This window comes from Delphinapterus leucas, chromosome 13 (genome assembly GCF_059928025.1).
Source record: "Delphinapterus leucas isolate spDelLeu-1000000601 "Yukka" chromosome 13, BTC_Dleu_Yukka2, whole genome shotgun sequence".
Classification (NCBI taxonomy): domain Eukaryota; kingdom Metazoa; phylum Chordata; class Mammalia; order Artiodactyla; family Monodontidae; genus Delphinapterus; species Delphinapterus leucas.
The window spans coordinates 69672539-69685988 of record NC_143141.1 but is presented as its reverse complement, the minus strand read 5'-3'; the positions used below and the strand labels follow the sequence as shown (position 1 = coordinate 69685988).

General features: G+C 53.0%; 1 protein-coding gene across 1 annotated transcript in view; it reads left to right on the top strand.

The window, feature by feature from the left end:
* Positions 1-1385: 1385 nt before the first annotated feature.
* EHD3 (EH domain containing 3) overlaps positions 1386-13450 on the top strand; it is a 29186-nt gene continuing 17121 nt past the window's right edge. The window contains exons 1-2 of the mRNA XM_022574141.3: positions 1386-1725; positions 11582-11758. Coding sequence (XP_022429849.1) covers positions 1499-1725; positions 11582-11758 — 404 coding nt within the window. The 5' untranslated portion in view covers positions 1386-1498. The remainder of the gene's footprint in view (positions 1726-11581; positions 11759-13450) is intronic.

Below are 13450 nucleotides of genomic sequence, written 5' to 3'. Positions count from 1 at the left end.
AGTAACATTATTATTGGCTCCTTTTCTCCTCCATGATTCCTGTTTCTGCAAAGCCTTCTGTGCCTGGCCTCAGTCACTCCCTTCCACCCTCCTGAACCCGGTACTCTAGGTAGCAAACTGTTTTCTCTGCCTTCACCACACCAAGTTTTTCCATGTTCCCCAGCCTTTGCAAGTGCCCTTTACTCAGCTTGGAATGTCCTCCTTCTTCTCTGTAGATTCGTCATTGAAGATCCAGCTCACAGTCTTCTTTCTGTGACATCTTCCTCATAGTATCCAGGCAAAAAGGATGCCTCCTCCCGCTGTGCACCCAGGGCCCTCTGCTCCTATCTCCTCTTTAAGGCCGGCCTGGGCTGGAGCTCCTGGAAGGGAGAGACTGTATGTGCTCATCTTGGTGATCAAGTTTGTAACCACAGTCACCAAAATTGTGCCATAATACCGGTTCAATACTTGTGGAGGTTCTGCTTGTTTTGTTTGGTTTTACTGGCCGGAATGAACAAATGAATGAATGAATGAAAATGGTTTTGAATTCTTCCTAGACCTAGCAGAAAGTTTGGGTAGTGACAGTTTTGGTCATTTGGGGCAAGCTGATATTGGGCTCTTCTTTCCATGCCCCAAGAAAAATATTCCCAAGTAATAGAGAACCTGTCATCCTAAGGAACTGAACTCAGCAACTAAAGGAAAGACTATATCTAAGAGAAGGGAGAGCGTGAAGCAGGTCAACTCTGTCTTCGCAGCTGTCCCTGAGAGGGCGCTGTTCCCAAATCAAACCTCCAGTGGCCGGGAATGAAATACCAGACCGTTCCCACCGGGCTCAGCATCCCTCCCTTTCCAGGCAGCAAGCGGTCGCGGGTCCCTAGTGGGGCGACTGCCCATAAACATGGCGGCGCCCTGCTCAGCTTCCCCCCGCCGGGGCCGCAGGGCCACGCCAGCCTTGCCAGTACTCGGGGACTTCCTCCGCGAGCCGGCTTCCTGCACGGCTGGTATTAAAACAGGCGCCTGGGGCTGCGGGCTGCGGCTGCAGATGCTGAGCTGTCCGCTGGCTGGGCAGCGCCCCTCCTCCCCTGAGCCTCGCAGGCGGGCGGGAGAAGAGCCAAAGCATCCCTAAAGTGCACCCGAGCCAAAGCGGGAGAGAGCTGGGGGAGACCGGGGACCCCGGCATCTGACATTTTAATAGCAGGTTTGACTTTTTTCCCAAGATCGCAGCCCTCCCGCCCAGCCCAGATATTTTCTCTCCCTCCGGCCTTGGTTGCTGGATGAAGCTGGGCCTGGGCTTGGTCCCAGGAGCAGGGGAAGAGCGCGAGTGCTTCCCAGGGAGCCCCGAGCCCTGCGCCCCGGCCATGGTGTGGCTGAGCCCCGCGCTCCGGTGAGGCGGCGGCGCAGCTGGGAGCCCGGCGGACCCGCCCTGCAGGACGCCTTCCCCAAGGAACGGGGGTCGCCGGACTCCGCGCCCTCCTGCTGGGACTGCGCACCGGGCCCGAGAGGGCGAGCGGTGGCCGCGATGTTCAGCTGGCTGCGTTCCGATGACCGCCGCAGGAAGGACCCCGAGGTCTTCCAGACGGTGAGCGAGGGTCTCAAGAAACTCTACAGGACCAAACTGCTGCCCCTGGAAGAGCACTACCGCTTCCACGAGTTTCACTCCCCCGCCCTGGAGGATGCTGATTTCGACAACAAGCCCATGGTCCTGCTGGTGGGCCAGTACTCCACCGGGAAGACCACCTTCATCAGGTGAGCCGGCCAGGGCCCCCGCAGCCCACCCAGCCGCCCAGCGCTTAGGCCCTGCGCTCACTCCCGATGTCCCCTCCCGCGTGGAGACAAGTGGGAAGTCTTCATTAGAAGGCTCTGAAAAAATCCTTATGTGCGGATATCCAAAGCTTACCCCACAATTGCATTGGATGGTCCCCTGCTCTATCCTACCTAGTGCCTCTCCATTGCACTTAGCCCTTGGCTTTGGTGGTCAGTTTGAAGTGTTAAAATTCAGAGCCATCCCTATTCTTCCCATTTTATGGACGGTAAAACTGAAACCCAGGAAGCCCAAGTGAGAAAGCCCCTGGTCGCAAGAGTACCTTAGGCTGGTGGGGTTGTCTTACCCCTCTCCTTGTAGGGACATACCCTTGATGGGCAGGACCACTTCCCTTGCCTTCTAAAGGCTTCAGCCACTCATATGAGGTCTTTACAGTTGCAGCTGAGGAGGTGGGCTTGGGAGCCTGTGGCCCTCTGTCTGGTAGTTCCACTTGTCCTTCTTTTATCCGTTTCCTTCACTGAGCAGAGCTCCTACAGATATCTCTTGGAGACTGGCGACAAACAGTGTCCAGAAGCAGGATGCTTTTTTCTTTTCCGTTGATCTTAATGGCTCAGTAATCATATTAAAGTCTTTTGGAGGTGGAAGGGATATTGGCCATGGTCTCATCCAGCCCCTTGACTTGGCAGGTGAGGTAACTGAAGCATAGAGAAGTTAAATACATTGTTCAAAGCCATATAACAGGGTGGGAGGCTGACCTGGGATGCAGGTCCTGGATGCATGGGAGGAGATGGTTGGCTAAATGCCTGTAACTCTGAGGGTGAGTCATCCATCCCCTTGAATTACAGAATCCCTGGGCTGGAGGGATCCTCAGGAAGTCAGCTTGTCCACCCTGCGTTCAGAGAGGTCCATATATTGTCCACCAGAGTGATAGGACCTTTCCTATCTTTAGAAGACAGGCTTCTCTCCAGTCCACACAGCCTTCAAGGCCAGGCCATCTTCCTTGGCCTCATTCACAGCCCTGCAAGCTGTTGAGGGTGCTCATGGCCCCCCCGTGTTGAGAGTCAGGCTCGTACACAGTGGTGATGTGTTCTGTGTCCACCGCCCCCAGAGTCAATGGTGCTCATCTCCTGTGGAAGGTGTCAAAGCAGGGGTGCTCTTGTTTCCATTCATTGACCAAAGCACTTGCAACATGCAAAACACTGTGCTTTGTTTGGCGAGGAAAGCAGAAAAGTTCACAGTCTGGTTCCTGATTTTCTAGATTCAAATTTGCTCCAGCTCAAAGCTTTTAACACAAGCCTTTTGGAAGCAGGGCATGTAGCATACTAACATGTCATGTATGAATGGAACACCAGATGAGTTTTTTCTTGTGGGGTGGACAGCCTTGGACTCCGCAGCTTTGAGAGGCTGAGTGATTTCTGAAGTTGGGTACCCAGGGGGAATGTTGGCTTTTGGATATCTTATATTGTTAGAACTACAAGGGCCCTTAACGATGAATCTAATTCTTTGCTTCTTAACTTTTCAAAAGGTCAGTACCTCCTTTGAAAATCTGATGAAATATGTGGACCCATCTTTAGAAAAATGCACATACATCCCAAATTTACATATAATTTGGGGGGTTCAAGGGCTGCCTTGGCCCTTAGGGCAAGAACCCCTGATCTAATCCATCTCCCTTATTTTGTTAAACACCCATTGCTGCCAAAGGCACTTCAGAGCTACCTGGGTTCTGTTCACGGTTTCCTTTGTACCACGCATCCTCCACCTGGTCTGGTTTATGCCCCACGGGAAGCACAGGCCTTTTACAGGTCACTCCTGCCCTTGCACGGCCTCCTGTAGCCCTCTGGACACACCTTGGTTATAATTCTTAGTACGTTATTTAGAGCTTCTCCTTCCTGTAGCCCAGCACTTACTACTGTGCCTTAGCTCCCTGGGGCCTTGCCTGGGGTCTCAGCTACAGGAGCTCCCAGTAGAGGTTTGCAGAATGGGAGGGGAGATGGGGAGAAGCTAGCGTCCCTGAGGGCAGGATCCTGGAGCAGCAGACATGCCTCTTGTCTGAGACACTGTCCTGGCTTTGCCTGAGTCATGCTTGCTGTTAACTGGGTCTAAGAAAGTGGCAGAGCCAACTTGCCATAGATTACTCCTTATCTGAGGGGGACAGGAAGGCCAGGAGAGGCAGATCCCTCCTCTCTCTTATCCTCCGAGTACAAGAGTTCTCCCTCCCCACTCATGTCAGTAACTGAATTTAGCTCGTGCATCAAAGGCTGTCTCCCTTTGAGGGAGAGACTACCAGCAGGGGAGGAGGGGCTGCAGCACAGGGAAGCCCTCCAAAAGCAAATTACATATTTTCCTTTCTTCTCATTAAATCCACTGAACAGCTATTTTTTAAAATTGGAAAATGCAGACAAGAATAAATTTGAGGAAGAAGAAAAAAATGCCCCATCATCCCACGACTCGGGAAACCATTTTAAATTTTATATATATAGGGCTTCCCTGGTGGCGCAGTGGTTGAGAGTCCGCCTGCCGATGCAGGGGATGCGGGTTCGTGCCCCGGTCCGGGAAGATTCCACGTGCCGCGGAGCCGCTGGGCCCGTGAGCCATGGCCGCTGAGCCTGCGCGTCCGGAGCCTGTGCTCCGCAACGGGAGAGGCCGCAACAGTGAGAGGCCCGCGTACCGCAAAAATATATATATTTATCTTTCCACCAGTATTTTTAGCTGTTTTATAACACAGTTGAGATCATGCCATAATGTAATTTTGTATGTGGATTTATTTCACTCATAGCATGAGCATTTCCCGGGTAAATTTAAAAAATCTTTGTAAGCATTATTTTTAAGAGCCACATGATATTTCACTGCATGTATATGCAGTTATTCATTTAACCAATCTACTTCTTTTGAATGTTTGAAGTTGTTTCTAATTTTATTTTTTGCTCTTGTAGAATCACTGTGAATATCTCTGTGCATAATATTTTTCCACATATTAGACTGTTTTCTCAGAGATTCCCAGAAGTGAAATCACTAGGCCAAAGGTTGTACAGAGTTCTGGGGTTGTTTTTTTGTTTTGTTTTGTTTTAACATTTTCTTACGTTTTAATCTTGGTATTAAGAGTCATATTTTTGAGTTGCTTCCCAAGAGGGTAGGCTGGTACAACACCCCTCCCCCAAAGCAAAGAAAGTTCCCCTTGGGGTAGCTAAGTGTGCCTGGGTGCAGAGTACAGCCTGCCTTCGCAGCTACGCCCTCTCCCATCCCTGCTTCTTGCCTTGAACACAGTGATTCAGGTCTGTGTTCCGGCCTGAACCTGTGAGGGACCTTCCCCTCGGAAGCAGACTTGCCTCTTCACTCCCCGGCTCTGAGTGTCCATCCACTTTCAGTTATATGTACTTGCCTCAGGGTCTACTTCTTGTCTCAGGAAGAACATACAGAAAAGGACATTCTTCTAACAACTAATTAACGTGCTATGACCTCTGCCTGAAATAACTTCCCTGGCCTAAGGCCCGGCAACCCAGGGTAATAAACAATAAATTGGCCTGGTGGATGCTTCCTTCAACACAGGCTGCCTCTTCCAAGTACAGTAGCTCTGTGTCCTTCTGGCCTGACAGCCTTCCCTCCCTCCTCTGCTGTTTTTCTCCCTTCACTCTTCCTCCTTCTGGCCTGAAGCCTCAAGTCCCTCCTCTCTCTCACCGTTTGGCCCCCTGGTCATGGAGGTGAATAACTGGCTGCCCCAGGGACTGGAAGGCCCAGTGTCCCCAGCGTCTCAGGGGCCGCAGGGAGGCCTCGCTGGGCTGCGGCGGCACTGGGGTAGAGGGCCGGGGGCACTGGGTATGGGGCCCGGGGCTGCTGGAGCTAAGCTGCCTGGCTGTCCACAGGGAGATCTGAGCTGATCTTGAGGATCACCTGTGGCTCTTCTATAGCGTGACCCGGACTCTAAACTATGAATGAGCACATGGTGGGGTGGGCCAGTCGGGGGGGCTGCTCAGCCAGCCCTTTCGACCTCCCCCACTTTTTCAGGGGGCTCTCTGCATCCTCCCCCCAAGGTGACGCAGCATTTGCCTGTGGTTGTACCCTCTCCCATCATCTCCCTGGCATCTCTAATGCCCAGGCCTCATGGCAGCATCACCACCCAGGAAAGATGATTCTCTGGAAAGCTGAAGGGCTAGAGAAGGGGCCATCCTTCCATTCCAGGTAGGCCCACTGACCTCTGCCAGGCCCATCCTGCCAGCCACACCCCTGCAAGTCCTCACTCCTGTCCCCACTCCGAGGTCCATGGATGTCCTTTTCCTGCCAGGGCTCTGATCTGCTGGTCCTTGAGTGGGACTAGCTGGAAATCCACCTGCCTCTTACAAGGCTTGAGTGTTACTCAAGGGAGCAGAGGGCCTAGGGCAGAGGCACTGGGTCCACCTGCCTGAGGTCCGGCTTAAGATCTGCCTTGAGAGTCAGGTGTGGAGGCCATTGGGAGAAGGACCTCTGGGGAAGGGCTCCATCCCACTCCCACTGACAGCAGAACGCAGCCACGGAAAGAACACGGGTGGCTCGGCAGAACCCAGGCTCCACCAGTTCCCAGCCAAGAGACCATGTTTGGAAGGTCTAACCTTTCTGAACCTCAGTGTCCTTGTCTCTAACATGCGAATAGTGACAACTCATAGGGTCACTCAGGCCAGCCTGTCGCAGGGGTGGGCAGACAAGGCAAGGCTAGTGGGAGGCTTGACAGTCTCGCCACTGGTCTCCTTTGTGCTGGGGTCACTTTGATCCCTGGTGGAGGCTGCTGTGCCCCAGGGGCAGTGGTGACTGCTCCGTGGAGCACAGAGCTGACTCAGACCTCAACTCAGCCATTGAGTCCCCCATCTCCTACCTCACTTTGTGTCTGTGGAGTGACTTACGGTATCCCCGGAAGCCCGAGAGGCTGACAGGACAAGCATTATTGTCTTGACCCCATTTTAAAGCTAAAGTACACAAGGCTTAGAGAGATCAAAGATACAGATATATATGGGAATTCCCTGGTGGTCCAGCGGTTAGGACTCCTCGCTTCCACTGCAGCGGGCATGGGTTCGATCGCTGATCAGGGAACTAAGATCCCACACGCCACATGGTGCGGCCAAAAACAAAAACAGAAACAAAACAAACCAAGATACAGATATATAACACGAGTACCTGTAACACAGGCAGAAAGTGACACATGCCTTCTGCGTCTACCTGAAGATATGCAAATTAAGAGCTACGTGGATTTTCACAGAGGCGGCGAGGGCCCTGGATTTGGAGTCCAGGTAGAAATGCGCTGAGTTCGTACAGGCAGTGATGAGACGTTTGTTTTCTCTAACTATTGTCTCTGCCAATGCGGGCGCATGTCTGGGGTAGCCTTTGCTTTTCCCAAACTCATGTATGTCATCTCAAAACCTTCACTCTAACCCTCTGAGCTAGTTAGAAACCCAGGATTAGCCCCGCTCTATAAACTGGGGAAACTGAGGCAGTGGGCTCTTGAGGGACTTGTCCAAGGTCATATCTGTGATGAAGCAGACGCCCACCAAGGCGCATTCCCTAACTGAGCCAAGGCAGAGGGTCCAGCCAGCCCAAGGCCTCTGGTGGCACTTCCTGTGGCCCCAGGCCCTCTGTTCCTCGCCCTGGATGCTGCCCCAGCAGAGGGGAGGTTTGGTCCCGCTATTGCAGAGATGGGTACCCTGCAGACTGGGTTAAGATTCTTGGCCCCATGCCTTACCCTGGGTACTTAGGTCACCAGTAATGCAAGCCACATGCTTAGATTGCCAGCCAAGCAGGACACCAAAAGATGACGGAAATGTTAGGAAAGAGTTTGCTTAAGAAAAATACAAACAAAAGTAGGCCTCATGGGTAAAATCTGAATTGTGTAGGGCTTCCCTATACCCATTTTATGGTTTCGTATTTATTTTGCATTGGATAGCAAGGAAGGGGGACCCAAAACTTTTCAGCTCTTTGGGCCTCTAAATATTTGCATTTGGCCCTGAACTCGGGCAGCCTCCAACTCAACTTGCTCACCTGCAAAACTGAAATAATTCAGCCATCCCACAGTGCTTCAAGGACCGATTAAGTGGAACAATTCAGGGAAAGGTCGCAGAACAGCACCTGCCTTACAGCAGGTGCTCAGTCTATCAGCCCCTCCTTATTCTCTTGCTTCCCCATCTCAGCTGCTCTCACCCAGGCTTGAATTAACTTTTCTTTTTTTACACTGCCTTGGGAATGTTTTTGCCTGGCAACAGAGGCCATCTGTATCACTCCCCATAGAGAAGCAGCCATGATATTCCTCAATAGGTTTTCCTTTCTGGACACAGTGGTGGCTTTGTTAAGGGGGCACTTGGGGCTGCAGGCCATACCCAAATGTCCCTGAGAATTTACCCAGCCCTGGGTTCTCTGCTTGGCCTGACTGCATCCCTGGACTTGCACTTGGCTTCACTGAACTCTGTATTTCTCCAGACTCATGTGTGGTCGGCAAACCTGGGGTCATGTGGGTTTAGCCGAGGAGGCAGGACAGCAGTTCCAGCCACCAGGCCCTGGCTGGGCCGCCTGAGGCTGCAGCTGCAGAACATCCCAGGAAGTGGCCCCCACTATGCTGGGGCACATCACCCTTTGCCTGCCAGCACAGTGCATCTCAGGGATGAAATCTGAGACGCCTGGGTCAGGAAGGTACTTCCCCACTGCTGCTTGGCCCTGTTCAGGCTGGGCATTTTCAAGGGTGCCTCAGACTGTATGCTTCCACCCCTGTCTATTTCAGCTGTCCCTGAAGCCTTTGATGATATCCACCACCCTCCTTCTGCCTCAGAATTCGCCCATGCCACACCCCCTGCTTGGGGCTTCTCACCCAAGCGCCCACTGGGACAGGTGCTCCCTGCACATGGGCAAGCATGGATGGGGTTTCCAGATCACGGTGTTGATTCTCATGAAACTGCTTCAAGTCCCAAGAATATCCTTTTAGACCCAGTGGGCCTGGCGCCTGCTTGGGTCACCTGATAGCAACAGCTTTGCTGCCACGTCCCACCCGCTGAGGCCGAAGTGTGAACCCCAAGGGCAGACGTTTACGGAGATGAGTAGTTCCTGGGTTTGTGGGCCCCGAAGCCTAACCTTTCCCGCAAGGCCTGGCCCCGGCCGGCCTCCTGCCAAACCAGATTCTTCTGTGGCCTTCTTGTCCCACTCCTCCTTCTAGTCCCAAGGGGGTGCTCAGCCCATTTGCATTTCCTGGTCAAGGAGATACCTCAGGCAGGAAGGGAGACAGCGAGTGTGGTGGTTAGGAGCGCGAGTGTTAGATTGAAATCCCAGCTCTGCTGTTTCCTGACTGCACAACCTGCAGCAAATAGTTTAACCTTTATCTTCTCTTCTGTAAAATGGGATGATGATCTAGGTTCTAGGTACTGGTTTCTGTGCTTAAGGTCTGTAACTTATTTAACCCTCAGAACACTCGATGAGGTGGGTTTACCCATGAGGCCCATTTGACCATAAGGGTCACAGTGCTCACATCGGCAGAAACGTGACATGAAACGAGACAATTCATGGAAAGTCTAGAACAGTACCTGGCACATCACGGGTGCTTAATAAATCACAGCAATGGTCTCCCATGTTACAGAGGAAAGTGCTGAGGTTTGCAGAGGTCAAGAACCTTCTGAAGGTTAGAGAAACCAGGTCGGCTGGCCCCAGGCCCTGAGGTTCCCTGTCTCTCGCCCGAAACCCTGAAGAAGGAGCGTCTGAGAAAGCATGAAGCGTCGTCCAAGTGCAGCTGTGGTGATTTATCCTCATCCCAATCCAGCTTTCAGAATGGTCCTCTGATGGGAGGAAATCCTGTCTTCACACCCAGAATGTGGGGCTGGGATCCTGGAGGGAGATGGGGGGCTTCCCAAGGCAACCTAAACCCCCCGGTGCAGGCGGGGTGGCCCTGGGCAGCGGCCCGTCTGCAGCAGCTCCCTTGCCAGCTCCTCGGGGAGGGAGCCCGTGGCAACCCGACTTGAACTGCCCTGGAAGCACAGAGTAAACTAACAGCTCAGGACACAGAGGGATGTCGATGAGCCAGAAGAAACCCCAGCCAGTGCCCCCGGCTGCCACTCGCTGGGCAGAGCAGACCCACCTTGGGGTGGCACAGGGTGGGCAGAGAGCATTTCCTCGGGGTAGAAGACAGTTGAAGAGCAAAGGATTTGGTGTTAGATTGATAAAGGTTTGGATTCCAGCTCCGTCGCGTTCAAGAGTTAATAGTGAGCAAATAGGACGGCTGTACTGAGGGAACCCTTCAAAGCCTGGGTTTCCTCAGTACAGCCGTCCCTTGGTAGTTTCCGCGGGACCTTGGTTCGAGGACCCCACCTCCCACACAGATGCTCAAGCCCCTATGTAAAATGGCACAGTTCGGCCGGCCCTCCGGATCCACGGGCTCCACATTCTTGGATTCAACCACGGGTCCTCCGCGGTTGGGTGTATCCTCAAATGTGGAACCCGCGGATACGCAGAGCCCTACTGTACCTACCTATAGGGGCGCGGTGAAGCCAGAAAGAGATACGTTCTCCAAGTGATGAGTGCGATGTATGGCATGGCCATGCAATTGTCAGTGGTGTTGTCAGTATAATGACAGGGCCTAGAGCAGGGTGTCAGCCCCAGCTGCACATCAGAATCAACTGGGGAGTTCCTGCAAAGGGCCGGTCGCCAGGACCCTGCCCTGAGCCGGCGGGTCACAACCTCTGGGCTGGGCCCCGGCACCGGCAGCTGGAGCTCCACGGTTGCTCCACGGGCAGCCAGCTGAGGACCGCTGGTCCTGGAGGTCTCAGGCTCTCTCCCCAGCCAGCAGCCTCTGACTTGCCATCTCTTCTCCTGAGGGCTCCTTGACTTTTCCCTCTGAGCGTGAACATTGGCCCGCAAGGTTTAGGGGGAGGGTCTTGGCACATGGTGAGGGCTTACCCAAGGGTCTGTGTTTGTTGGGCAACATACCCCTTAGCTCTTGTCCATCATGGCCCCTGGGACTCTTCTCTGGCCAGTCCCAACCCAGGGCAGTTCTGGACTCCTTCACCCGCAGTCCAGCCTTAAGCTGTGTGGGCTCAAAGCTGTTCTGAGCTCCTTCCAAAGGGCCTGGTTGTCTTTCTAGCCTGTTCTCTTCATTCTGTGGCTCACCATATGTTCTAAAGGGAGCTGTGGAGAAGGGCAGTGGCCTTGGGCTCTCACTGCCCAGGCCTGGAGCAAAGAGAGGCGCCTGTCCCCTGGGGCCACAGCCTGGTACCTGTGCTAGAGGATGGGACCAAAAGTCTAGGGTGGGATGGACATGCACTTGTCATAGTGTTCCTATCACACAGTTTGTATTATGTACGAGTTATTTCTACATTAAATGACTGACTAAGCAGATAAATAGGTACGGACCTATGGATGGCCAGCAGAGCCTATGGATGGCCAGCAGAGCCTATGGGTGGCCAGCAGAGCCTATGGGTGGCCAGCAGAGCCTATGGGTGGTCTAATTCTAACCAAGCCTGTGTGCAGGGACTTTGACAGACTCCCTACAGCTGTGAAGTCTACAATATTCTGTGTGGGAATCAGTTTCAAGCCAGCCATGCTTTATTTCTGAGCCCAAACCTTGCTCTTCCCCGTGCCCCCTGCCCCACACCCCCGGCACTGCTTCATGGAGGGAAAAAGATAAGGACCGAGAAGGACAGATTTGTTATTTTAAGTTCAACTGAAATCCCACCTCCTCCCAAAGGTCTTTGGGTTCCCCGTCGGTGAAAATCTCTCCCTGCTGTGAAATCTCCTTGCTCTGGATCTGCCCCTCTGCCATGACTCACACCGTCTGCCTTGTGGTAGGCATGCGGTGTTGATCTGTGAATAGAATCCCTGCATCATGACTGCGTTCCCTTCTGCCAGGTACCTGCTGGAACAGGATTTCCCAGGCATGAGGATTGGGCCCGAGCCGACCACGGACTCCTTCATTGCGGTGATGCAGGGAGAGATGGAGGGCATTATCCCCGGGAATGCCCTGGTGGTGGATCCTAAGAAACCTTTCAGGAAACTGAACGCCTTTGGCAATGCCTTCTTGAACAGGTGAGTGCAGAGGGAACACACACAGGCCTTGGGAGCTCTCTTTTCTTGGAGTATGAGAGGGGAAAGGGCGGGGCAGGGTCTTGGGAAGCTCTGTACCTTTTCCAGACCTGGAATCTCTCTCGATTGCCCCCTTCTTGCTGGGAATGAAACCGCCATTGATTAGGGATGCAGGAGCTGCAGACACTGAGCTGATTTCTCCCGATCAAGTTGGGGGAAGGGTTCAACTAGTTAAATCACATTTCTCTAATGTGTACCTCCCTCCAGTAAAAGCAGAGAGGGCTACTCTGTGTAGTTCCCAGCTTTTGCCTAAACTACGGAAGGGCTTTGCATCCAACTGACAGGAGGCAAAGGAAGGTTCCTCTCTGTTCCTAGATGTCGTTTTTACTTGGCGGCAGGAACCCTGGACGTAAGGTAGAAGCCCTGGCTTTGAGCACTGACCCTCCTACTAAACTCAGTCTGTGACCTCGGACAAGTCACCTCCCCTGGGACAAGTCAGCCCGCAGACACCAGGGCCATTGGGTCAATTTGAGTGGAGGAAGCTCTAGAGACTGCTTGGCAAGCTGACCCAGGCCTTCCCACTATTCTGTTTAACTAGAATGCAGGCTGATCCCCTGATACGCTTGTTATGTAGATCCACACCACAATTTTGCATCTGTATCGCATTAAAAAATTTTTAAACTACTTTCTCTAACTGAAGGCATTTAGAGTAAAGGTAAAGACTATGGGCTTTGGCTTCAGACCGACTTGGGTTCAAATCCTACCAAATAGCACCGCGATCTTAGACAGGTTACCTGACTGGTCTGTGTCTCACTTTTCTCATCTGTAAAATAGGATAATAGTAATGTCCTCCTCCAAGGCAAGAGGACTTTGCGGAAAAGTTGGCATTTGAACCAGATGTTCAATCATGAGTGAAATCACACTAAAAGGGTTAAAAAAAAAAAAAAAAAAAAGGACATTCCAGGCAGAGAAAACTGAAAATATATATATATACACACAAACACATACACACAGTGGACTGAAAGAATGTGGCTTAATGCAAGAGCACTACGACATACATAGAGGGCGCTGCATACGTAGATGGCACCGTAAGCTTCGCGCTTCTCTACAGGAGCGCGCCACAGCTGGGTGACAGATGTGTAGATTAACTGCTGGCCGGGGATCTGTCAGGCACATTCATTGGAGGGATAACAGGATTGGGGCGGGGGTGGGGTGGGAGAGGGCCCTCCATGTGCCACCAGCCTCACTGCAGCTGCACACACAGGGAGGCCGCACCCCGGACGCCTGCTGCCCCGTGATCCCATCTCCCCTCCCCTGACATCTCTGTGGGTGCTCCAAGCCTTCTCCAGACACCTCAGGCCCCCTCTCGGCAGATGACCTTGCTTCCTATTCTAGAGAAGATGGAAGCCCGTGTCCATGGATTCCCTGTAGTTGGTTTGTTTTAAACTGTCCGTAAAGGGAGTTCGTTTGCATCAGTCCCATCCCGCCCACCCCGCCCCTGCCGTCCATGCAGCCTGCAGAGAGCCCAGTCCTCTCTTTTCCCCTCAGGTCTGCGCCCCTGCGCCCCCGAATCGTGCATCCGGCCATCTGCCCAGGGACGGCTCTGTCAGTTACTCTTTCTGACAGCTCCCCACCTCCCATGGCTCCTTCTCCGCCTGGAACTATCTATCTCCTCTTGCAAGCCCTGCAGCAGGC